Here is a 25,149-nt window from a genome sequence, read left to right on the forward strand (position 1 = left end):
GAGTGTGGAAGTTTTTTTCTCCTGTAGCTTGGGCTATTTTACTTCCTGGTTGGTTATTACCAAGGTTTTCTATCTTATGGCATTTTATTGCTTTTTTATGTACCGTGGGACTCCCACTCCGACGACTGGGAATGATTCAGGCATGTGAATCTATGAAAGACACCCCAATACTGGAGAACTATATATATCTTGTTCTTACAGTAAATGCAGCGACTGTATACTTTTACTTTGATCCAACAATGAAATGGCAAACAACTATTACTGCCACATAGAAAGAAACAGACACACATGTTCTCAACTGAACTTTTGTAAACGCAAGTCAAATAAACTAATCGAAAATATTTGTTTTTAAAATGTCGTGGCCGGAAGATTTATAAAAGCCTCACTGGATAATTATAACGAAAGTTTAATTCTAGAGTGGAACACTTAATCTGTCCAAGAATCTAGCAATGAATAAATAGATTTTGTTTTCTTTTAGGCTCAATTTTGAAAGCGTCAACCAGAAGACGTGCTATTGAAATAAAACATTAACTGCTCTGCTTCCCTTCGACGTCATTCGGTTAGAATAATGGTGATCATTTTCATATCATATTTAAAAGTTAGTAAACAACTCGTCCGGTTTGAAGTCCTTTATGCATGCCTTTAGCTGGGTGCAGTACTACGGAAGTAGGCCTTTGTCTTCATACAAGGTCTTGTATGTGGACATTCAGAGTCAGCAGTTAGAATTAAAATCTTCAAAGGAAATGGTCCATGGCATTTCTATGCACACAAATACCACGTAGTACAGCATCCATGTTCAGATATTGCAAAAATCTAGACTTTCTCCTTTGGATCTCAATGTATCTGGATATCGGACTAGCTGCGCACGTAGTGGGCCCGATTCACAAAGGAAAACATACCCTTTTGTTTAAGCTACCTAGTTTCTTCGTAATCACAAACTACACAATTTTTACTAGCAGTAATTTTACTACTGTGGAGAGTCCGCAGTAGTGGGTGGGGACTACGCACATAAAAAGATAGGACAGGCCTATTTCATTTAGGAGTGATGTCTCTGCAGCTGTACAACTACTATTAGTAAACTTAAACTTTTAGTTTGTGAATACCAAAAAAACTTCTACAAAAAGTGTACGTTTACCGCTGTAAGTTACACCCAAGAGGTTTAAAACTACTCCTAACAGCTACCTACCGCGATAAGAAAATTAATAAACAATTCCACATCCATGAACCCAAATTGTAAATATGAACTTTGTAAAACTGGAAGGTACATCTTATGTAACTCTTTGTGTCTGCGGTTTACCAAGCACACAACAGGACCTTTACAATATTTCAATCGGCCGCTCTGGTTTATGTCATGCATCCATTCTGACTTGATTCGGGAAAAAAGAAAGGAAAAAACACAGGAAAAACAGTAATTCTTTCACTTCGCATGAATACTGAGATGTGAGGCACACGCAGAATGAGCACTAAAGAGGGTGTGTATGTCTTGCACAGAGCTGAAGGAACGGCGTACTATGCCCAGTCACTAAGACACTGTACTCACTCCCATATTCTTTGGCTCAATGTCTCCTACAAGAAACAACCTCAATTTAAGCAGTTTTTCTGAGATCTAATCTTGATGGTAACACAGGTAAATCATGGATTTGGATAAGTAGTGCTGAAAAAGGATTTGCAGTACTTCAGTGGTTTAGCTCCCGCAAACTATGAGCCACAATGTGGTTGTTTTGGAGCAGCAGCGCAGCATTATGAGCTGCATGTGCTTACAAAAATAACTGGGGGTATGCGTAAAGTATAAGACATCTGAACGAAACCGAAACAAATATAAGCTTGGAAGCCCTGCAATGCAGGAATATCAAAAAGGTTCTAATTCACTATGAGCACCAGTAAAAAAAAAAATTTAAAAAATGGTGGGGCGGTGCACCTGCACAAAGAAAGTGAACATGATCCCATATCACATAAGCATGCTTGCATTATTTTGATGGTGAACGTTTCAAAGTAATGTAGAAAATTAGTTGACATCTTATTCATGAGTCACAGGCAAAAGAACCACCACGTTAGGACTATGTTCTATTGTCACCTTGCTAAGAAACAAACGGCATGTTTATTTAAAAAAAAAACACGCATACAACATCCAATCACATTTTTAATGCAATAATACCTGGTCTCGTGGGATTGGAAGAAGTTCCAGGAATTCTCTCCTCTCTTTCCGTGGCCGAGTACCAACTTGACTGATCTTTTTCAGGCAGAGCAGGTTTAATGTATGCTGTATAGAAATACACATTTGTGACATGGTAGCTCGCAATCCGTTACTATGAAATTATTAGAACACTTTCTATAACATTTACAGATTTGTTTTGCATGACGCAACAATGTTCCCTATGCATCAAGGAAGAGCCTTGAGAAAAACCGGTAAACAGGCATGACTGGAAAGCACAGGTTCTTGAAACAAAACAATATCAAATCAAATCAAATAAAGGCATACCCCTCCTTTATTCAAGATTTTGTATTTTTGACACACTACTCATCACCCTCATGACCGTACTTTGCCAGTTTAGCATTCGTCCACAGAATTATATTACATTTTGCAAAAACACAGACAAGTAAAAGCAGAGATCGATCAATATTTTTAATTAATATTTTATTAGAGTGACTTTAACTGGATAGCATCTGTAACTTTCGTCCCATGAACCTTCCGGTGAATTCTGGTTATCTGTATCCTCACACGATCAAGAACCAGTAAGTTTTCAAAAAAATTGACCGCAATAATTGAATCAATCTCTACAACCAGCCGTACCTCGGCGAAAAAATGGTAGAAAATTAAATATCTGTAGAATATAACTGTGCTCTGACGGAAAATATCAAATAGAAAAATCTGGCAAAAACAATGCGTCACTGTTTACTCCCCTTCATCGTAGATCGTAGCTCGACTGAACAGATCATACTAACATATAAAATGTTTTCCTGTTGCGTTTCTGAGAGCATCGTCTATTTTGTGTCCTGCAGAATATTACAGAGCTGAGGTAGAAGCGGCTTGCTAAATTAAAGTTATCAACTAATGCAGTGATAGACTACAAATCAGGTACTGAGAGCACCCAGCGGAAAAACACACCCAGTTGGACACAAACAACACTCTGCCCTAAAACAGATTAATTGTTGAGGATGTGACTGGCATTGCGTTAAAGGTCACGAGTTTGAAACTTGGCATCAGACTAGCCCACCTATTTATTATCTCTAGGGAAATGGGGCAGGATGAGAGGAGAGATGTCTAGTCCACAGGTGCTCGTAACAGGTAGAAGCATTAGTCAAAAATAAATGATGCCCATACTTTTTCCACAGAAGGTCTGGCCAGATGGCAGGTAAAATCATTGAGTTGTGCCAGAAGTGCAAACATCATTAGTACAGCAGGCGTAATGGCAGTTGGGCCCCGGGGTGTGAAGGCCCACAGGCACCCACATTATGGCTATTTTTTTTTTTTTTTTTTTTTTTTTTTTTTTTAACTACCGACCCCTGGGTGAAAAGGGTTTATATTTTCCTAGTCACTATTGCTACACCACTGGTGGGGAGGACTAGCTCTAAAATATGTTTGTACCCACACAGCAAAATTGGTTAACATTGCTGTGAAAGACTTTATAAAAAAAAAAAAAAGAGAGGGACCCTTGGTTTCCCCAAAGACTAGGGTTCAAACAAGAACTTTATATAGTGTCCTCTGGGTGCAATTAGATTCTCAAACTCTCACTTACATATATATGTTACACACTCCTTTATATCCTCCACACACAGATATTGCATTCAAAATCACCCAAGTTTTGGCACAAAATATCTAAAAGCTTATAAAAATCATTATGACATTTATTATCACAAGAATTCATAAAAACATTCTACGAGTTCCAAACATCAGTCACTTTTCACTATATCTGCATCATAAAAACACATTAAAAAAAACACATATGGGTAAACAAAATGACATTAGACAAACCAAATATCCTACGAGAGTTTGTGCAGACAGTAATCTTTCTCATTAGATGCCACAATTGGATGCTGTTACACCTAAACACCTCATCAGTTGCCACATTTTTGTGACCATCTAAGGTGATAGTACAGCAATTAAATTTGTGGCAAAACTGGTGGCTTCGACGAGTTTTGAAGGTTTAATCATAGGACACCTTTTTCAAGACTGTAAATCTTACTCCCGTCTTTGTATAATTTTCTGTTTCTATTTGTGTGACCCCCTCTGTCCCACTTGTAGAGGTGTACTTCTTCTTAAGTTTAATTAGATTTAGTGGCAACGTGTCTCACAGGTTTGAAAAATCCTGTTCTTCTACCATGGCAATCGTATCTATTAGGCAGCTGACATCTGACTTTACTAAAAAAGCTTGACTCAAGGTTGACCCACAAATGCTTCGTAGTGTTAAATCTTTCTCTAGTAGTGGCTATTAGGCACAAATCTTTTTAGTGGCACCCTTTTCCACTTCCAGGTTCTCAAGTGGATATGGCGTCCTCGCGTACTCGTTTGGCAATGTTCATCTAATGACAAAGATTACCGTCTGCACTAACTCTCGTAGGATATTTGGTTTATGTCTAATGTTATTTTGTTTACCAATATGTGATTTTTTAATGTGTTTTTAGGATACAGATATAGTGAAAAGTGACTATGATGTTTGGAACTAGGAATGTTTTTATGAATTCTTGTGATAATAAATGTCATAATGAATATGCTACTTACCAGTATGCATCTGTTCTTGGCATGTAGGGCTGCTAACATTCATATCTTAGCATTAGATCGCCACCTAGTGTTGGGTCCGGATGATCGCACATTGTTGTCCTGGAAGAGTCTTCGAAGTATCCTGAGATGGGTGGCTCCTCCCCTGGACTACAGTGCGCATGGGCATCGGCTCCATCCCCAGATTGTTTTTCGCCATTGTGGCAGAGGATGGAGTGAAAAGTGTAAAGGATGTCCATGCTAATGATTGAATACAATAGTATATCTGCAGCTGCGACAGGCACCGGGGAGGAGGGTGGGCGATATGAATGTTAGCAGCCCTACATGCCAAGAACAGATGCATACTGGTAAGTAGCATATTCAGTTCGAGGCATGTGGGCTGCTAAATTCATATCTTAGCATAGAATACATAGCAGTCCCTCCTTTAGCGGCGGTTGCCTGTGCCAGCTGCAGAAACCTGAAAAAGTGTTTTGAGAACAGCCTGTCCTACAGCCGCTTGCTGTTTGGAATGTACATCAACACAGTAATGTTTTGTAAAGGTATGTGGTGTAATCCACGTGGCTGCTCTGCAAATGTCCTCTAGAGGAATGTTACCTAGGAAAGCCATGGATGCCCCCAACTTGCGTGTGGAGTGTGCCTTTGGGGGTATTGTTAAAGTGCGCTTGGCCTTTTGATAACAGATTTGAATGCACTTAACAATCCATCTGGCTATTCCAGCTTTGGAGATCGGGTTGCCTTTGTGTTGTGGTGAGAAGGCAACAAAGAGTTGTTTCGTCTTCCTAAAGTGTTGTGTCCTGTCCATGTAGTACATCAACGCCCTCCGTACGTCTAACGTATGGAGCATTCTTTCCGCCACTGTTTGTGGGTTCTGGAAGAATGCTGGCAGATCGATAGTTTGGTTGAGATGAAAGTGTGACACCACCTTTGGAAGGAATTTGGGGTTAGTACGTAGCACTACCCTATTTGGATGAATTTGAATGAAAGGCTCTTGTATTGTGAGTGCTTGCAGCTCACTAACACGCCTTAGTGACGTAATAGCAATTAGGAAAGCAACTTTCCACGTTAGGAATTGCAGTTCACACGAGTGCAGTGGCTCAAATGGTGGTCCCATCAGTCTGGTGAGGACCACATTGAGGTTCCAAACCGGAGCTGGCGGTGTTCTTGGGGGAATGACTCGCTTCAGACCCTCAAGAAACGCTTTAATGGCAGGCACCCTGAAGACCGAGAGATGCTGCCTATTTTGAAGGTAAGCTGCGATGGCGGATAGATGTATTCGAATAGAAGTGAACGCTAGTTTGCACTTATAAAGGTGTAACAGATAGCAAATGATGTTAGGGATAGATGCATCTAGCGGGTTTATGTCATTGTCCGCACAGTAAATGACAAAACGCTTCCATTTTGCGGCATAGCATGCTCGTGTTGAGGGCTTCCTCGCCTCCTTGATGATGTTCATGCATTCAGGAGGTAGGTTGAGGTATCCAAACTCTAAGATTTCAGGAGCCAGATCGCTAGGTTGAGCTGTTGCGGATCTGGATGCTGAATTTCTCCATGGTTCTGCGTCAGAAGTCTGGGCGTGAGGCGCAGTCTTTGATGCGGCACCACTGAGAGTTCGAGGAACGTGGTGTACCAGGCCTGGCGCGCCCACGTTGGAGCAACTAGGATGAGTGTCATCGAGTGTTGCCTTAGTTTTCTCGCCACCAGTGGTATCAGAGGTGTCGGGGGAAAAGCGTAAGCAAATTTGCCTGACCAGTTCATCCATATCGCATTGCCCTGCGATTGGGGGTGTGGGAACCTGGCGGCGAAGCTTTGGCATTTTGCGTTTTCCCTTGTGGCGAACAGATCTATGTCTGGACGACCCCACCTTTGGAAGTACGGCTGGAGTACCGATGGATGTATCTCCCACTCGTGCATTTGATGGCTGTATCTGCTGAGCAGATCCGCCATCTGATTGTCCTTCCCTGGGAGGTGTTCTGCCATGAGGAAGATGTTCCTCTGAATGGCCCACTTCCACATGCTCTGAGCCAGATGAGACAGCTGTGGCGAGTGGGTGCCCCCCTGTTTTTGGATGTAGTACATCGCGGTCATGTTGTCCGTCCGGACTAACACCACCTTGTTGCACAGATGTACAATGAAGGACTTGAGTGCCATGAAGATCGCCATCAGTTCTAGATAGTTGATGTGCATCTTCTGTTGCTGCGTCGTCCATAGCCCCTGCACCGTGTAAGTGAGCAGATGAGCTCCCCATCCCTGGAGGGATGCGTCCGTTGTCAGGATAACCTGTGGCACTGGCTCCTGGAACAGTCGGCCCTTGCAAAGGTTGTGTGGAGTCCACCAATGCAGAGAGTTGTATGCCCGACTGGTAACCAACACTAGGTCTGTTAATTGTCCCTGAGCCTGTGTCCACTGATTTGCTAAACACTCCTGGAGCGGGCGCATATGCAACCGTGCGTGAGGGACTATGAAGATGCAGGAGGCCATCATGCCTATCAGCTGCATGAACACTCTTGCTGGAAGTGAGTGTCCCGGTCTGAACTTGTGGATTAAAGACTGCATGCCGTCTATCCTGACCTGGTTTGGTTGCGCCTTGGCCGTCAGGGTATTGATTGTCGCACCCAGAAACTGTCGGACATGTGCCGGCTGAAGGTGTGACTTTGGGTAATTTAGCGAGAAACCTAGGTCGTGAAGGAGGTGAATGGTAGTTGACATGTCCGCGGCGCACTGCTGTTCCGACCTGGCTTGAACGAGCCAATCGTCGAGGTAGGGGTAGACATGGATGTTCTGCCTCCTGAGGTGCGCTGCTACTGTCGCCAGATACTTGGTAAACACCCTTGGGGCAGTTGTGACTCCGAAGGGTAGGACTTTGAACTGATAATGCGTGCCCTGGATAGTGAACCTGAGGTACTTCCTGTGGGACGGATGTAGTGGAATGTGGAAATAAGCATCCTTGAGATCTAAGGTTGCTAAGAAGTCTCCTTTGTTTAACATAGGAAGAATTTGTTGCAGTGTAAGCATATGGAAATGCTCTGACAGTATGTACAGATTGAGGGGACGGAGATCCAGAATTGGTCTGAGAGATCCGTCCTTCTTTGGAATGAGGAAGTACAGGGAATATACCCCTGTGCCCTCCTCTCCCACTGGCACGAGCTCGATTGCCCCTTTTTGCAGCATCACCAACACTTCCTGCTGCAATAAGTGCAAGTGCTCTGCGGACATAGGTCTTTGCCTTGGCGGAATGTTGGGTGGAGTGGATTTTAACTCTAGACAATAACCGTACTGGATGAGCTGTCGCACCCACCTGTCTGTGGTGATGTTGATCCAGACGGGCAGGAACTGCTGTATTCTCCCCCCGACGGGTGTTAAGTGGTCGGGGGGCAGTGACAGCGAGTCACTGGCTGCTTGGGGCAGAGGAGCGTGAATTGTTGCCTCCTTTGCCGCGTCCCTTGTTGCTGTTTCCCCTGTAGCCCCTCTTGTTTTGTTTGGGGTACGAGGATTGTGCTCCACCTCTAGGGAACTGTGATTGGTGACCCATCTGTCCTCTGGTGATTCCACGGGCACCTGAGCGACGAAAATTATTGCCACGAAACTGCTGTGATTGCAGGGCCCCCATAGATTTAGCAGTTTCAGTATCTTTTTTAATTTTTTCCAGGGTGGTGTCAACATCTGGACCAAACAGTCTCTCCGGATTGACTGGTTGATTAAGTATGGTTGTTTGAATGTCAGGTTTGAACCCCGATATGCGGAGCCATGCCTGTCTTCTGAGCATCACACTGGTATTAATGGCCCTAGCGGCCGTGTCCGCGACATCAAGTGCACACTTTATGGCCGCGTTGGAAATCAGTTGTCCTTCTCGAATAATCATTTTGGTGCCCTCTTGAAACTGTGGAGGCAGGTGTTCGACAATCTGCTCTAGTGTGTCGTAATGTGATCTATCATAACGTGCCAGTAGTGCCTGTGTATTTGCAATACGCCAGAAATTGGCAGCCTGCGCAGCCACTCTTTTGCCTCCTGCCTCTAGCACTTTGGACTCCTTATCCGGGGGAGGAGCTTCACCCGTTGATTGGGAGTTGGCCCTTTTTCTTGCGTTTGCGACCACCAGGGAGTCAAGCGGCAACTGTCCTCGAATGTACGCAGGGTCCGCAGGCGCTGGTCTGTACTTTTTTTCAATACGTGGGTTGACCACCCTTGCCCTGGTAGGTTCCTTAAAGATGTCCGCCGCATGCTTGAGGACCCCTTTAAGCATGGGCAGTGTCTTGACAGTTTTTTCCGAAACCGAAAAAGTGTCGAACAGAAAGTCTTCCTCCACTGGGTCAGCATGCATGTCCACATCATGGTTAGCAGCTGCCCTCTCAATGAGTGCATGAAAACCTGCAGAATCCTCTGTAGGGGAAGCACGTGTACCGAAAGTCTGTGGGTCTTGTCCCATATCTTGGGTGCCTTGGTCCCCAATGACATCATATGAATCTGGCTGTGCCTCAGGTTCATTGACTGGGAATGTATATTGTTCATCTTCAGCATAGCCCTCACTTTCAGAGTGGTATGGAGACGGTGTCGGGCTCCTTCTTGGAGGAGGCTGGATAGGTTCCATGAGGCCTGAGGCGTCATGTTGGTACTTCTTCTTCTTTAGGGGGATGACATAGGATTCCACCGGCTGCGAAGTGATTTTCCTTTTGTAAAGGGTTAACTTCCCCGTGTCCGCATCTATGAAGCACTCCGAATCCTCTTCTTGGTCGTGCACATGACCTGAAGATGCCCCTGCCGAAGAAGATTCCGACTTCTTTGGCGTCGATTTCGATGAAAAAACCTTCGGCGCCACTTTTGGTGGTAGAAGGAAGAGGAGTTTACTTGCGGGCTTGACCGGGACGTCTGCCTCCTTTTGCGTCGATGGCGTTGGCGCCGACGATGAAAAAGCCTTCTCCCTAATTCTTTGCAGTGAAGGAGCAACGAGAGATGTGTCGGTAACCGACGTCTTTGGCACCGACGAGGTGGCCTTGCCTTCGGATGCGACGTTCCGTTGGTCTTTTGGAGGGATGGACGGCGCCGACCTCGAGTCCTTGGAGCGATGCGCCGATGTTCCAGTTGGAGCCGGGGCTGCGTCGCTTGCTTTGGCTGGCTTTGCCGGCGCCGGCGCGCTGGTCTTGTGCGTGCCACCCTTTGTAGAGGATCTCTCCTCCGGCGCCGATTTCGACCCTGTGGAATCGCCGTGTTTCTTCGACTTCCGCGGACCGGAGGTCGATGGAGTCGATGAGGCTGCCGGTTTACTCGACTTTGCTGTAACGACCGCCATCTTATGGACGATTGAGTCCTTAACTTTCGCTTTCAGTTTCGGGTCGGCCATTTTAGGTGTAGTCGAGACCGCTTCTTTCAGTTTCGGTTTCGATTCCCTCGGCGCAGCAAGTATGTCCGTGGCCGGGCCAGCAGGCGGGGCCGAGGCTTGCGCTACAGGGTCTTGGGTAAGGCCGACAGGCGATCCCGCGACCCTTTCCTGATGTTCGTCAACTTCGGGGCATAGCTCGTCCCCTGAGCTATCTTCCGCGGCCCCATAAACCATATTGTCGTCCCCTACCTCGTCGACGTATTCAAGGCCTTGATCCACGACCCCGTCGTCGTCATATTCCGGATCAGCCTCGACCTCCGTCTCAGGCGGGGAGATTTGAAGATGATGGCTCTGGTCCTCTTCTTGGTCGTCGAAGATGTTTTCCGGATCCGGGGCCGTCTGCTTGGCCACCAAGCGCACCGCGCGCCGAATCGTGAGAGTCTTCTTCGACCTGAAACTCGCACAGGCCCTGCAACTTCCTTCGTCATGGTCTGGCGAAAGGCATTTATTACAGACCGGGTGCACGTCTATATGTGGGTATTTGGACCCACAGAGCGGACACAGCTTAAACGGACTCCGCTCCATGTTGGGAACTTGGTGTCGAGTCGCGATGAGAAGGCCTCGATGTCCAAAGAGTTGGAAAAACTCCGCTGATTCCGGCTCCGAGAGACGGAAGAATTCGAGACCGTACGCAAACAATACCGACGTAAAGAACCCAAAGCCTTTTGGCCTTTAGAAATTATGTTTTTTCGGTTCCGACGGAGAGACGTCGAGACCGCATCCGAACCCAATGGCGGAAAAAAACAATCTGGGGATGGAGCCGATGCCCATGCGCACTGTAGTCCAGGGGAGGAGCCACCCATCTCAGGATACTTCGAAGACTCTTCCAGGACAACAATGTGCGATCATCCGGACCCAACACTAGGTGGCGATCTAATGCTAAGATATGAATTTAGCAGCCCACATGCCTCGAACTGATTTTTATAAGCTTTAAGATATTTTGTGCCAATACTTGGGTGATTTTGAGTGCAATATCTGTGTGAGGAGGATATAAAGGAGTGTGTAACAAATACATGTAAGTGAGAGTTTGTGAATCTAATTGCACCGAGAGGACACTTTGTATAAAGTTATTGCTGTAAAAGAACCAATTCAGGAAAGTCCTCATCAGTATAAACAGAAGACCTTATTGTTAAGCCTGAGTGCCCAAGTAGAAAACAACATTATTACATTTGCTGGTTGGACCAACTTAACATTAGGGCACAATATAGTGAGCAAGAGGGAGCATATATGTGGTCCCTTTTTATAAGTGTGTCACAAGTGGTGATTTGAATAACAAATTTGGTCAGGCAATCTCACAAAGAGTCAACAAAGTGTCTACAACAACGCCGTGTCTGGCTAGTAACAAAAAGAACATCAGACAGTTTGACTGTAAGATTGTCAAAATGACAGGCTCTGCACCAGCCCACAATGTATTTGGTAGAGGGTAGTCAAACTGCAAGGCTAATATCCGCTACTTCTGCAGGGAGATCAACCCACTCAGTGTTCTCAACCTCAAACCACAGAGGCCTAGCACATTTGGAGACAGAACCGTGATCTACTGCGGAGACAGGAGATCTTTCTGAAGAGGTAGACTTACTGGAAGGTAAATGCGCAGGTTCAGTAAGTCAAAATATCACACTCACCTGGTCCAATTTTGGGATATTTGAATGATTTATTTACTGCCTCTCCTAAACCTCTACAAAACTTGGGGTAAAAGCAGTAAAGATGGGAAAGCATACAGATGTATCCAAGACATTCCCCAGTGGACGAAGATGCCCTGAATCGTCTCTGGATGGAGTTGCTATATATGGTCTGCAAGGTGAAGACTGATGAGTGATCTTGTCTGGGCCAGCATTTAGGGAGCACACCAAATGAATGGCCATCAGAGAGATCCCTTAGAGGTCAAGCCCATCCAGGAGTAGGATTAGTTACTTATCTGTAATCCTAGTTCTCTTCCAGGGGTATCCTCATCAAAGTCATAAGCATTAGAATATTCCCGCCCATGCGCGGGACCCCGGAAACAATATATTATATGTGCCCCACATATACATATACATATATAAATATATAAAAATAAGCAATTGCAGCCAAATAAAACAGTAGAGCTGAAATATGCTGTGAAGAATTTCCACCATACATTTGTATTAGCATTAGAAACATGAGAAACAACACCAATGCTTGTTTAGAAACTGTTTTAATGCTTAGAAAGCAGTAGAAATTCTCATAACACACTGTAAGCATATACAGCTCCCAGGCTGCATTGCAAATACCCAGTCTAAAAAGACTGAAAAGCTAACCTGTAGCTGCATGTACTAGAACTGACGCTGTGCCTTTAAGGCACCTCTGCCCCTAGCTTCCCATCATGCCTCAGGGGTTACAGTTAGGTCAGTTGTTCTTTTCGGAGACTGAAAACCAAACCATGGTAATAACAGGTTAAAACATCTCCTACTTAATAAACAAAGTCCTTTGCCCGGGGAGGCGGGAGGGTTGCTTATGACTTTGATGAGGATACCCCTGGAAGAGAACTAGGATTACAGGTAAGTACCTAATCCTTCTCTTCCAGGGGATCCTCATCAATAGTCATAAGCATTAGAATAGAGTAGCGAGCCTCACCTCATCCCTGCGGGCAAAGGAATCAACAGATAACATTCATAGTCATAGGCCCAAAAGCAGGCCATATTCTACCCAAATAGGTTTCTCAAGGAGGCTTGCCCTACTTGAGAATCCGCTCTGGAATCAGACTCTAGGCAATAATGCCTTGTAAAGGTATGGACTGATTTCCAAGTCGCAGCCCTGCATATTTCTGACATAGGAATGTCATGTAAAAATGCTATTGTGGCTGCCTTCCCTCTAGTGGAATGAGCTTTGGGTGATTGTAACAAAGGTTTGCCAGCCAGCTGGTATGCTAGTTTGATACATGAGACAATCCATCTGGAGATGGACCTTTTGGCTGCTGCAAACCCGGTCCTCATTGAACCATAATTGACAAAGAGTTGGTCTGTCTTTCTGGTGCTCTTCGTTCTTTCTAGGTAAAACTTTAGCACCCGTTTAAGATCCAACGAGTGCAACGACCTCTCAGCTGGAGTCGATGGGTTAGGAAAGAACGAAGGAAGGGTAATCGTTTGGTTTATATGAAAATCCGATACCACTTTTGGAAGGAAAGATGGGTGAGCCCTCATTACCACTCTGTTGTGGTGAAACACAGTGTAAGGTTCCTTGGTGCAGAGTGCTTGAATCTCACTAACCCTGCGCGCAGAGGTTATTGCCACCAAGAAGGCCGCCTTCCACGTGAGATGCTGCAAGGAGGCCTTGTGTATAGGCTCAAACGGTGTAGACATCAGCCTGGAGAGAACCAGGTTCAACTCCCAGGGAGGAGAAGGATTTCTCACAGGGGGATAGACCTTCTTCAATCCCTGAAGGAAATCCTTAACCACTGGGACCTGAAAAAACGATGTTTGTGTGGGTGATTTTCTGTACGCTACTATGGCAGATAGGTGAACCCCAATAGAAGCGTATTTCAACCCTGATGTCGCTAAGTAAAGGAGGTATGGGAGGACTACCTCTTGTCCTTTGGTGGGATCAAAGCCATGGTCCTTACACCAAATGAAAAATCTTTTCCACTTGAACGCATAAGACGCCCTTGTGGAAGGTCTCTTTGCCTCTCTTAAAATATTCATACATTCTGGAGGCAGATTTAACACCTTAGCTGCTTTGGAACGTCCAGCTCCAGTGCTGAACGTTCCATTGCGCAGGTGCAGTTGGAACGTCCAACGGCCGACGGCAGCACTCCCGAGGTAGTGGTGGCGTCGGCCGCTGGACTGGCGCAGAGCTTAAGGGGTTAAGTGTCCGTATTGCAAGACCTCAGGAGTCATGCAGTCAGGTTCAGCGACGGGAGGTTGGGATACAGGATCCTCCCGTTCATTTTGCTCAACAGGTCTGGCCTGCACGGCAGACGTCTGTGTGGACACAGCGACAGATGTAACAGGTCTGGATACCACCATTGTCGCGGCCAATCCGGAGCAACTAGGATCATGTCCATGCTCGATCTGATGAGCTTGGCCACCACCTTCGGAATCAGTGCCAGAGGGGGAAACGCATAGGCGAACATTCCTGTCCACTCCAGCAGGAGAGCGTTCCCTTGTGTCCCTGGCCGGTGGAACCTGGACGCGAAGGCGTGGCATTTGGCGTTTTCGTCGTCCGCGAATAAATCTATGTCTGGACGACCCCAGCAACGGAAGAGTTCTTCGACTACTTCGTCGTTTAGCACCCAGTCTGGCTGATCTTCGAAGTGCCTGCTGAGTGCGTCCGCTTTTGTGTTTAGCTCGCCTGGAAGGTGTACTGCCACCACCGACAGTCCCCGAGCCAGAAGCCAGTGCCAGATTGTCTGGGCCTCCTGAGACAGAGGGCGAGATCGAGTTCTTCCCTGCTTGTTCAGATAGAACATAGTTGTAGTGTTGTCCGTCTGAACCAGGATTTTGTCCGTTGTGATTGCTGGAAGGAACGCTTTGAGCGCCAGATGAACTGCTCGAAGTTCCAGCATGTTGACGTGGTATGTCTGAAGGTTGGTCGACCAGCGACCCTGAATCTGAAGATGACCCATGTGAGCAGCCCAACCTTCCAGAGATGCGTCCGTTACCACAGACAGTGAAGGAAGAGGTTGCTGAAAAGGGACTCCCTGCAAGACATTCCGAGGGCGAGTCCACCACTGTATTGAGGTCAGTGCTGCTTGAGATAGGATGATTCGATCCTCCCAATCTCCAGTCGCTTGGTCCCACTGATCTTCCACAGACTCTTGTAGAGGTCGCATCCTCAACCTGGCGTTTGGAATTAGGAAGATGCAGGACGCCATGGAGCCCAGTAGAGACGCTACTTCTCGCACCTTTGGACGAGGAAACTGAAGTAACTTTCTGCATTTCTGCCCCATGGAAGATAGTCTCTCCTGCGAAGGAAACGCTCTTCCTAGATTTGGGTCTAGAACTGCTCCCAGATAGTGGATAGTTTGTGTGGGATGCAGGACCGACTTTTCTGTGTTCACGTGGAGACCAAGCCTATGTAGTTGTTGAAGACACAGATGACAGTCTTTGGTGGCTTGACGAGGGGACGGACTCTTCAGGAGCCAGTCGTCTAGATATGGGTACACAAAGAGACCTTTTTTGTGCAGACATGCCGCTACCACTGCCTTGCACTTGGTGAACACCCTTGGTGCGGATTTTAGTCCGAAGGGAAGCACTTTGTACTGGTAATGCTTGTTCCCTACCAGAAACCTCAAGTACTTCCGATGACCTGGTGTTATAGGAATGTGGAAGTACGCGTCCTGTAAATCCACCGAACACATCCAATCTCCAATTTGTAGATGAGGACATATCTGATGAAGTGCCAGCATGCAAAACTTCTCTTTGACCACCACCTTGTTGAGGGTTCGAAGATCCAAAATCGGTCTGAACTTGTCCTCTTGGTCTCTTTTGGGGACTAGAAAATACCTTGAGTACACTCCTCTCCCCCTTTGGGATGGGGGTACCTCTTGGATTGCGTTTTTCTTTAAGAGGACGCTCACCTCCCTTTTGAGGAGGTTTAGATGGTACGAGCGAGTCTTTTTTGGAGGAATCGGTTGTGGTCTCTTCCGGAAACGTAGCGCATATCCATTGCGCAGTATATTCAGCACCCACTGATCTTTTGTGATGCTGACCCACTCTGCCAGGTGTTGCGAAGCACTTCCTCCCACTGGAGTGGGTAACGGCGCCAGAGGAAGCCACTGCTCAGGCTTTGCCTCCTCTAGGCGTGGTAGAGGACTGATGATGTCCGCCTCTGCCTCTGCCCGATTTTCCTCCTCTGTATTGTGTCTTCCCTTGTGGCTTGTTCTGAGACCATTGAGGGGTTTGAACCCTCTGTTGGCCTCCCCGGTTCTTGTTGGTCTTGAAGCGTCGCTTGAACGGCTCTTTCTTCTTCTCCAGACCAACCGCCTTCACTGTGTCCAATTCTGTTTTCATGCGGGTCATTTCCTGATCGGCATGTTCCCCGAAGAGTGAAGATCCTGAGAAGGGCAGATTGAGGATGCGTTGCTGGGCATCTGGTTTGAGACCAGTTAAATGCAACCAAGAAGATCTCCTCGCACATACCCCATGTGAGTAGGCATGTCCTGCTAGAAGGGCGTTATCTGCAGAAGAACTAATCATTTGGTTCGCCACCAAACAGCCCTCCGTCACTGTTTCCTCAAAGTCCTTCTGGTCCTCCTTGGGCAATTTCTCTTTGAATCGTTCCATGGAGTCCCATAGAGCTCTATCGTACCTGCCGAGAAGAGCTGATGCACTAGAGACTTTCAGGGATGAAGCTGCTGTGCTGCACACTCTGCGTCCCCAAGAATCTTGGGTCTTGCTGTCCTTGCTAGGAGGAACTGAAGAAGAAGGAGCGACTGTGTGATTCTTCTTAGCTGAGGCTACTATAACTGAGTCCGCCGCAGGCTCTCCTTTAACAAAGATTGGATCTGAGTCGGCCGGCCTATACTTTTTCTGGATACGTGCCGGTACCGCCCTGATCGCTGCTGGCGTGAGGAAAACCTCTTTGATTGGGTCCATTATCCCTGGAACCAATGGGAGCAAAGGCCGTGAATATGATTTGTGACGAAGGGTCTCAAAAATCACAGTAGTGGAAACTTCTGGAACAGCCATTTCTATTTGAAGTTTGTGAGCGCCCCTTTGTAAAACGTCCAGGTATGTGTTGACGTCGTCAAGCGGGGAAGCTCTGGAGCGAGGGCTGTCTGCCAGCGTTGGGGAGTAATCCCCTTTAGAAGATCTCGAAGAAGATGAGGAGGAGGATGATGGCGTTCTCCTTCTCCTGTGGTGAGATTTTTCCTTCCTCACTGGCGATCTTCTCGGTCGATCTTCCCTTCGAGGAGAACGTGATGCTCTCCGATGCTCCCTTCGTGGAGATCTCGATCTCTCAGTTCGTACCTCCCTTCTCGGTGTTCGAGACCTGGGATGCTCCCTCCGTGGTGATCGGGAGACCCTGGGGGTATGCGACCTTTCCGCTCTCCTCTCCCGAGAGCGTGATCGGTGCCTGATAGGACTCTGTCTGTCTGCCTCTTCTATCAGTCTTTGAAGAGGTGACCTGTGGAGTGGGCTTACATATCTTTGCAGCCTCTCCGTCGCTCCAGAATCCTTCCACTTGCTCAACGGAGCATTCCATCTTGGCGAGAGTGTTGTCTTTCGCTGGGGCAACGGACTTCTACTCCTGGAAGAGGACCTCGATGAGCTAGAGGTACTTGAGGAGGAATGGTGAGAAGCCGATTGCGTCACCAAAATAGTTGAAGGCACTGACGGGGATTTTCGTCTCACCGGTGTTGGAAGACGTCTCAAAAGCCTTTCCCTTGACGTTGAACGCCTCCGCGGCATCGACGGAGTGATAACCTTCGACGTCGAACGCCTCGACGACGACCCGAGCCGATGACTGAGTCTTCTCCCTCGACGTCGAACGGCGTTGCCCTACCTTCGACGGAGGTCTCGACGTCGAACGGCGTTGCCCTGCCGTCGACGGAGGTCTCGACGTCGAACGGCGTTGCCCTGCCGTCGACGGAGGTCTCGACGCCGAACGGCGTTGCCCTGCCGTCGACGGAGCTTTCGACGTCGACCGACGTTGGTCTGTCGGCGACGGAGATGGCAATCGACGGTGTCCTGTCGTCGACGATGCCCTTGATGTCGACCTGGCATGTGGCGACGGCGGAGGATCGGACATCCTCGACGTCGAGCGCCGACACGCCTTTGACGATGATCCCTCCTCGACGACGATCGTCCGAGGGGGCTCTTGCTCCTCGACGCCGAGCGCCTCCGTGGAGACGTCGGCGGAGGTGTCACACTCCTCGAAGCCTGTCGACGTTGAGACGACGGCGAGTGTGTTCTGTCTCTCGACACCGACCGTCGCCTGGTTGACGGCGGCGGAGTTGACTTACGTCTTGACGCCGATCTTCTCGTCGACGGAGATCTCGTGGCTTCTCTCGACGCCGATCGTCGCCTAGTTGACGACTGCGGAGCTTTCTTCGACGTCGGTGAACTTCTTTTCGACAACGATTTCCTCATCGACGCCGGTCCCGACGTCGACGGAGCTTTTTCTTTCGAACTGTCCATCAGATGCTGTTTTTTCAGCGCCGAGCCCGGTGCTGAGGTTGATGGACGCTCTGACTTGCCTTTGGAGGGAGTTCTGGGTCTCTTTGAACTCTTCCTCTCTGTAGATCTTCCCCTCATGGATCTCTGGGCCAGACCATAGAGCCTGTTCCTCTCTCTGTCTTTAAGAGTTCTGTCAGACAGATTTTGACAATGTGAACAGTCTTTAGGATCATGATCCTCTTGCAAGCATAAAATACAGACCTTATGAGAGTCCGTTTTTGCCTTCTTGTGGCCACAGGAAGGGCAATCATCAAATAATGAGGGCATCCTGACAGGAAAACCTCACAAAAAATCGACTGCAAAGCAGTTATTTACTTGACCCTGATGTTAAAAGTCAAAGTAAATCAAAAAATTGTTCTTTTGAGGATTTTCTGACTGAAAAAGGCAGAAAAAATGTGGAGCTGTGTATCCAGGGTCCTTCCTGAAGGAGCCGGAAAGAACAACTGACCTAACTGTAACCCCTGAGGCATGATGGGAAGCTAGGGGCAGAGGTGCCTTAAAGGCACAGCGTCAGTTCTAGTACATGCAGCTACAGGTTAGCTTTTCAGTCTTTTTAAACTGGGTATTTGCAATGCAGCCTGGGAGCTGTATATGCTTACAGTGTGTTATAAGAATTTCTACTGCTTTCTAAGCATTAAAACAGTTTCTAAACAAGCATTGGTGTTGTTTCTCATGTTTCTAATGCTAATACAAATGTATGGTGGAAATTCTTCACAGCATATTTCAGCTCTACTGTTTTATTTGGCTGCAATTGCTTATTTTTATATATATATATATATATGTATATGTATATGTGGGGCACATATAATATATTGTTTCCGGGGTCCCGCGCATGGGCGGGAATATTCTAATGCTTATGACTATTGATGAGGATCCCCTGGAAGAGAACCAATGTTTCCTGGCACAGGACATATGACCCCAGACTACTCTGCTTGCTGCAGTTTTTTTTTATAAATCTTTTTATTGTTTAAAGCAAAAAAATAAACAGACATATCTGGTGCCATACATACATCCACTAATGACAGGGTGAATTGGTACAAAAACAGGATAGTCGTGGAACAGCAAAAATATTCGAGAGGCTCGCACGATTAAGCACAAGATAAAATTGCATCAGTATAACCGGTTAACAGTTCAGTTGCGAATCCTCAAAACCTTCCCACCCATAAAATCGAAACAGCAGGAAAATCATGGCAACCAGGTACTAGAAGTTAAGGATCAACATCAGGATATATCGGCAATATTACGAGTAAAGGAAAGACTGAGAAAAAATTGAAAAAGGAGAAAACCATATGGGCGATAACAGAAAGAAAACAATAAACCCATCCCCCCACCCTGCACCCCTGCAAACGGCTATCGCCTAACGCCCAGTTGCAGTGTACCTGTCGCCCCGACTAACTAGGTACTAAAAGAAGAAATCTACCGAAGTAGAGAAGAGAAGTGGAGGAGGACATAGTCGTACAGGCTCCCGGTCGTCCCCGCCCCCGCCAGAACCAAGGACCCCCAAGTTGAAGTCAAGAAATCAATCGGACAGCAAATATGTGTCTTAACAAGGGAGTCTTCAAACACCGCCCAGCCGTAATATAGCATTAGTTTAGCAGATCCCGTGCCCATCGATACTTAAGTCAAACCCAGTCTCTCGATCTCATCCTTGCCCCTTCCGATCAGACACATGAGTCCCCACCTGATAGACCACCTCTTCCACAAGACAGTCCGAGTGCGAAGAAACTATAATAGAACTCAATGCAAAACAAAGTAGTAGAACGAAAGTGCCGTGAACATAGTCAGGTCCAGAGACTCCATTCCCCGTTACGAACTCCCAGCGTTGATTTGTCTGCCATTTTAGCAGCTCCGATACATGGGGAAGTGACGCAGCGTCATTCCGATAACAGTTCTCATCAGACGTTTCTGGAGCGGGAATATCAATTAGTCCTTCCATGGTCGGCAACGATCGTAGGTTTAACAATCCATTGGTGGCATTGAACTTTGTCTTCCAAAACACTGGACAAAGGCTCCGATACCTCACACAACAGGGGGTCTACTTCCTTCATCAGAGTGGCCATATTGGGTGTCTCGGTTGTCGCTGTGTCTTGTAGTGGGGTAGGGTCCGGTCCAATTCGAAGCATCTCAACCAGGCGCTCCATTGTCGCCTGAATGCGGTCATCAACGTACACCTGAAGTGACTCAATGGCCGCCAACACCGTTCGCAACGACGGGCCACTCGCGGTCTGTTCAGCCACTCTTTGATCGGTGTCGCTCATGATCGCTTCCACCCGCAGCTCGATCTCTCAGAGGGGAACGGGCGGATAGGAAACGGTCGACTGCAGAGAGAGACTTATGTATTGTTTCGATGGTATCCTGGGGCTGCCACCGCAGGCAGAGAACCAAACCCCGCGAACACCAGCGGGCCGGTTACCGGGTCACCGGGCAGGGCCCCCGTCCACAACTGCTAGCGTTAGGCTGTCACCCTTCCTCCGACCTTCACCGAGGCAGCCCGCCGTCGTCACATCAATTTGAAAAACTGAAAGAAAAATTTCTTTGCCCACACCGGTAGACCGGACCCAATCCCTCCACCACAGCCGATGTTGTTGAACTGAAACCCGGATGGGCCAGTACTCGAGACCCCGGCTTCTGGGCAGATCTAGGCCGCAAACTACCACTCGACATATCTTCGTCAGCCGAGCAAGTAGAGATCTCTGGATAGCGCCATTAATCTCCCGGCAGGTTCATACGCCTTGTGGCGGGCGCAAAGACAGGATAATTGGCAGGATATTCCGGCGGGAGGTCGAGGTCGGCGGAGCCGGGAGCTTACGCGGCCATCTTGGTTGCTAGCGTGGCTTCTCCTTCGCTTGCTGCAGTTTTATATGATGTGCGTGTTGTCCATCAAGACTTCAACAAGGTTCTCGTTGCTGGATGGGAGAAGGGCTTTCTGAACCAACTAAATGTCGCGCAATTCCAGTTGTTTTATGTGGTGTCTCTGCTCCACTTATCACCAAGGGCCCAAGAGCTCCACCTGTGCTAGGTCACACCCCAGTCCAGAGACACTGCATGAGTTACTTCTGTGAGCTATGGATATGATAGGGGCAATGACCTGACACAGGACAGGTTGGTCTTCCTGGTGATGAGAGGTCTGTCTCAAACATCATATTGCATAGTCCATCAGCTGAGAAGTGAAGACTGGTAGGCTTAAATGGAGAGCCAGGCGTGACTAAGGTTGTTTCGTGCCATTAGCAAACTAGAAATTAATTCTTTGTGCGCTTAGGTTTCAAAATTGTATTGGCATCCAAGATTAGATGAGGCAGATTTTGAATCTCTATAGGTTGAGGATATTTTTTAGAAAGAATTGGGTATTCTTTACACATTGTGGGAGCTTGAAGTTTCAGTCTGCAATACAAGGTGCAAGGGATTCCATGCAGAAGTTAAAGCTCATCCTCCGAGAGGATGAGCCCTGGTATACTCCGCACAGGACAGGCAAGCTTTGTGATCTTGTGGGACTAGTTGTAAAAGTAGAGTTGAGCTGGTTGATGAGGTAGAGTGCGAACCATTTCAAGATTGTGCCTAACAATAAGATGCATATTTACAGGGTATTGATCACAGCTAGATGGTGATCTGTGCTGAAGGGGGGCAAAAGGCTTAAGAAAGACCAGAGACGTGCTACCTCTTATTAAGGATGGCATAAATGGCTTGGAGGGTGACTGTTTAAGTCCAGCAGCATTGCCTGAAGTCTGAACAGAAGTCTGATACAAGATGTTTCTTTGAAGCTAGGTGGAGACTGCCTTCTCAATGTTTTTCCGTATGAATGGAAGATGGGTAAGAAGTCAGATGATGGTGAGATTGGTATCTTTAGCAGAGAAAGAATCTGACCAATCTTAAAACAATATCCTCAAGATGTTAAAGTAAATGTCCAACATTTCCAAACCAGGCGGGGCTGCAAGAGACGCAGCCTCTTTTTCCTCATTTGAAGAGTGAAGAGGAGAGAAAAAACGGACAGAGTAATGACTGCCCAACATAAAAGGGGGAAAACATGAGGAAGAAAGGAAACTTTTTTCCAGAGCACCAAACCATCTGCAAAATATGAAGCGTGGGAATAAGGAAACCAAAGGCCTAGCAGCTTCCCAACAAGCTGAGCGTAGGCAACAGCAATAAAAGCTCCCCTTCCCAACACACCAGCGTGTTGGAACAACATGAACAAAGATCAGTTTGAGAATAAGCATCCTTGGAAAGCATATCAGCATGGGTTCATATGTCATACCTATCAAAAAGTGAGAACCAAATTAACGTCCTAATGGACATGATAAATAGAGAAGGGAGAGCATATGGGTCAAACCCTTGATTGGCACAATAAAGGCTGATCCAGGCTGATCCAGCAAGCAAAGGAAAGGTAACCTTTCAAATTGTGCAGAGCAAAACCAAACAAAGTGTAAGTCCCAAAACAAACAGTTTGTCAGGATTACTTAAGTGGATCAACTTTCTCCTTAACTAAACACAGCATGACAGCAGCTGCAATAAATAGTTTTGCCAATTTCAAGGACTCAATCTCGAAATGTGTGTCAAAAACCTAGTTTCGCAAAGTAACGATAAATGATAGACAACAAGAATTAATCTTTAAAAGTTACGAAGCTAAGGCCAGGAGGAATCTGGGTTGGCTCACTGTCTGTGTCCCTTAAACTGCATTGAATACAGGGGCTCAGACTGCAGAATTGTCCGATGAGGAAACGATCCTTGTTGATGCACAACCAGGAGTATTTTTTCCTCTCCATTTTCGACCCATGGGAATGCACATCCTCTCTCCTATTTGGAGTACCTGCTTTTGCCTATGGTATGCAGCATGTTATAAGCTTAGTGGAAGAGAATGTGTGCAGGTGGAATGGCGTTATATAGAAGTACATGGTGGTTACCCTCCCAAACTGTCATTGTCCTTCGCTGTTGATGTCACAATCTGCCAAAAGACAAAAATCTTCCTTTACATTACCCATGACATGAACCAGGTGTAAAGAGTTTGTAGATGTCCTGAAAATACAGTCTCCATTCTGACAGTATCCAAACTCCTCTTACTGTGTTGTGCTGGAAATCTCCTAGCAAGTACAAGAACTCAGAAGAGAATCGTTTGGTAAATCCACAAGGATTTGACCAATGGGAACAGCCTTCTTTTGCATTCCAGAAAAGCAAGTATGTAAGTTGGGAGAACCCTTTCCATTTGAAATAAACTAGGGAGGGGAGCACCCTTTTTTCCTCTTTTACGTAGTCTATTGTGGTACACTCTAGCTTTTAAATCTAAAAGCCTGAAATTTCATGCAGCTGATTACAAACACAAATTACATTATTTGCAGATTATAATTGTTCTTAATTTCCAACAATAAAAAAAACAATTGATTCATTTCAAGCAGTCGTAAACTTTCATAAATCGAATATATTTTAGGCATCAACTTCAGATTTTCACTTTAAAAAGACAGTCTTTCATCAGAAGGCCGTAAAGTTCTTAACCAATTCCATTTGGCACCAACTTTAAAGTAGAATTTCTTACATCTATAGAGAATGGAATGGTAGGAATATAGCATTTTCTTCCTCTAACGGATCTAAAGTGTTTGTGTTGTGGTGAGGCGAGGAAGAGATGCGAAGAGGGTCACGAGGCCCATGCTGGCTGCTGCAGAGGTCTCCCCCTCCAATAACTTCCATCTTTTGCACCTCCCTGGCCCAGCTCCCTCCCATCCATTCGAGATTGGGGTGTTTAAAATATGGCGGGCGGAAGTCAACAGGAGACCACAATCTGCGTGTGGTGCAGCAAAGAGTTCCAGTGCAATTCGGGTGGAGATTACAGTGGTGTCGGCTGATCAGTGCAGTGTGTCAGCAGATAAGCAGGTAGGGCAATAGGCACAGAGACAGCCAGCAGAGCAGCTTATGCCTCGTAGTGAGGGCCGCTCACTGGTCTCCGACAATTTTCATCCGCTCCACACTGATCCTCCAATCATAAGCGCAACAGCTTATATAAACCTGCAGCCCTCGACAGCTGGCCCGCCCCACCTCTGCTCATTGTACATAGCACTCTGCTACTTTAACTGCAGCCTGGACTACTGTTACTGCAATCCGGGCTACCTTTGGAACACAGAGCACCTCCTGCACCCCACTCGGCAAAACTGGTTAGCAAGTTCACGCACCCAACCTTATGTGCCGTGTTCCTTGGCCCAAGAATCCGGTGTTCACACCCAGCAGGCCCAAACACAGGTACCTAAGGAGTAAGGGAACAAGGAGTAACGAACAAGGCTGTATAAGCCAAAACCAAGTTATACAAGAGCTAGAACCATAGCACAAGGAACATGAGAGCTGCAAAAGAGGACCTCTCCCAGAGACCAAAGAAAGATGAACATCTCTCTCACACTGGGGCAGCAGAATTTGTTGCAAAACCACCAGCAATTTTGGCAGCTTTAGGGTCAGAATCGGACATCGCAGTGACAACATCGCAATAATTGTCAATGCACTTAAGTGAGGATGGCATTTCTCTCCTCACAACGTACAAAAAGCAGTTAAAACATCAACCCAAAATTTAAACTAGGTTTCTTTACCTCAAAGATCCAACAGCAGATATAAATGGCGCCCTTCCCTCACTGATCAAATTCAATGGATACAAAAGACTCCATCTGGACCAAGGCCAATTTATCTGAAACCACAATTGGTAATGTATATCATCCATAAGCAATCACAGCTAATAAGGAAGTCATACCAAGGTAGTCAATCAAGCTCTGCTCAACCGTACCAAGGTGCTGTAAAAGGATATGTCGGATTACCATTTACTAGACAATCTGTCATCTTTTCTTGTTCAAATAGAAGATAACAATCCTGTATTTCAATTACTTCAGCCATAGCACATAAACAGTATGTCGTTTGCTCCTCTACCGCCAGGTCTGACTCACCACTGGTACAGAAGTACA

General features: G+C 46.7%; 1 protein-coding gene across 2 annotated transcripts in view; it reads right to left on the minus strand.

Moving 5' to 3' along the window:
- Positions 1-25,149, minus strand: part of OCRL (OCRL inositol polyphosphate-5-phosphatase) — a 611,352-nt gene that overhangs the window by 452,257 nt on the left and 133,946 nt on the right. For both annotated transcript variants that reach the window (XM_086918813.1, XM_086918814.1), the window contains exon 6: positions 2,156-2,260. In XM_086918813.1, the coding sequence (XP_086774939.1) occupies positions 2,156-2,260 (105 nt within the window). The remainder of the gene's footprint in view (positions 1-2,155; positions 2,261-25,149) is intronic.

The sequence above is a fragment of the Lissotriton vulgaris genome, chromosome 4_1 (assembly GCF_964263255.1).
Source record: "Lissotriton vulgaris chromosome 4_1, aLisVul1.2, whole genome shotgun sequence".
Lineage (NCBI taxonomy): Eukaryota > Metazoa > Chordata > Amphibia > Caudata > Salamandridae > Lissotriton > Lissotriton vulgaris.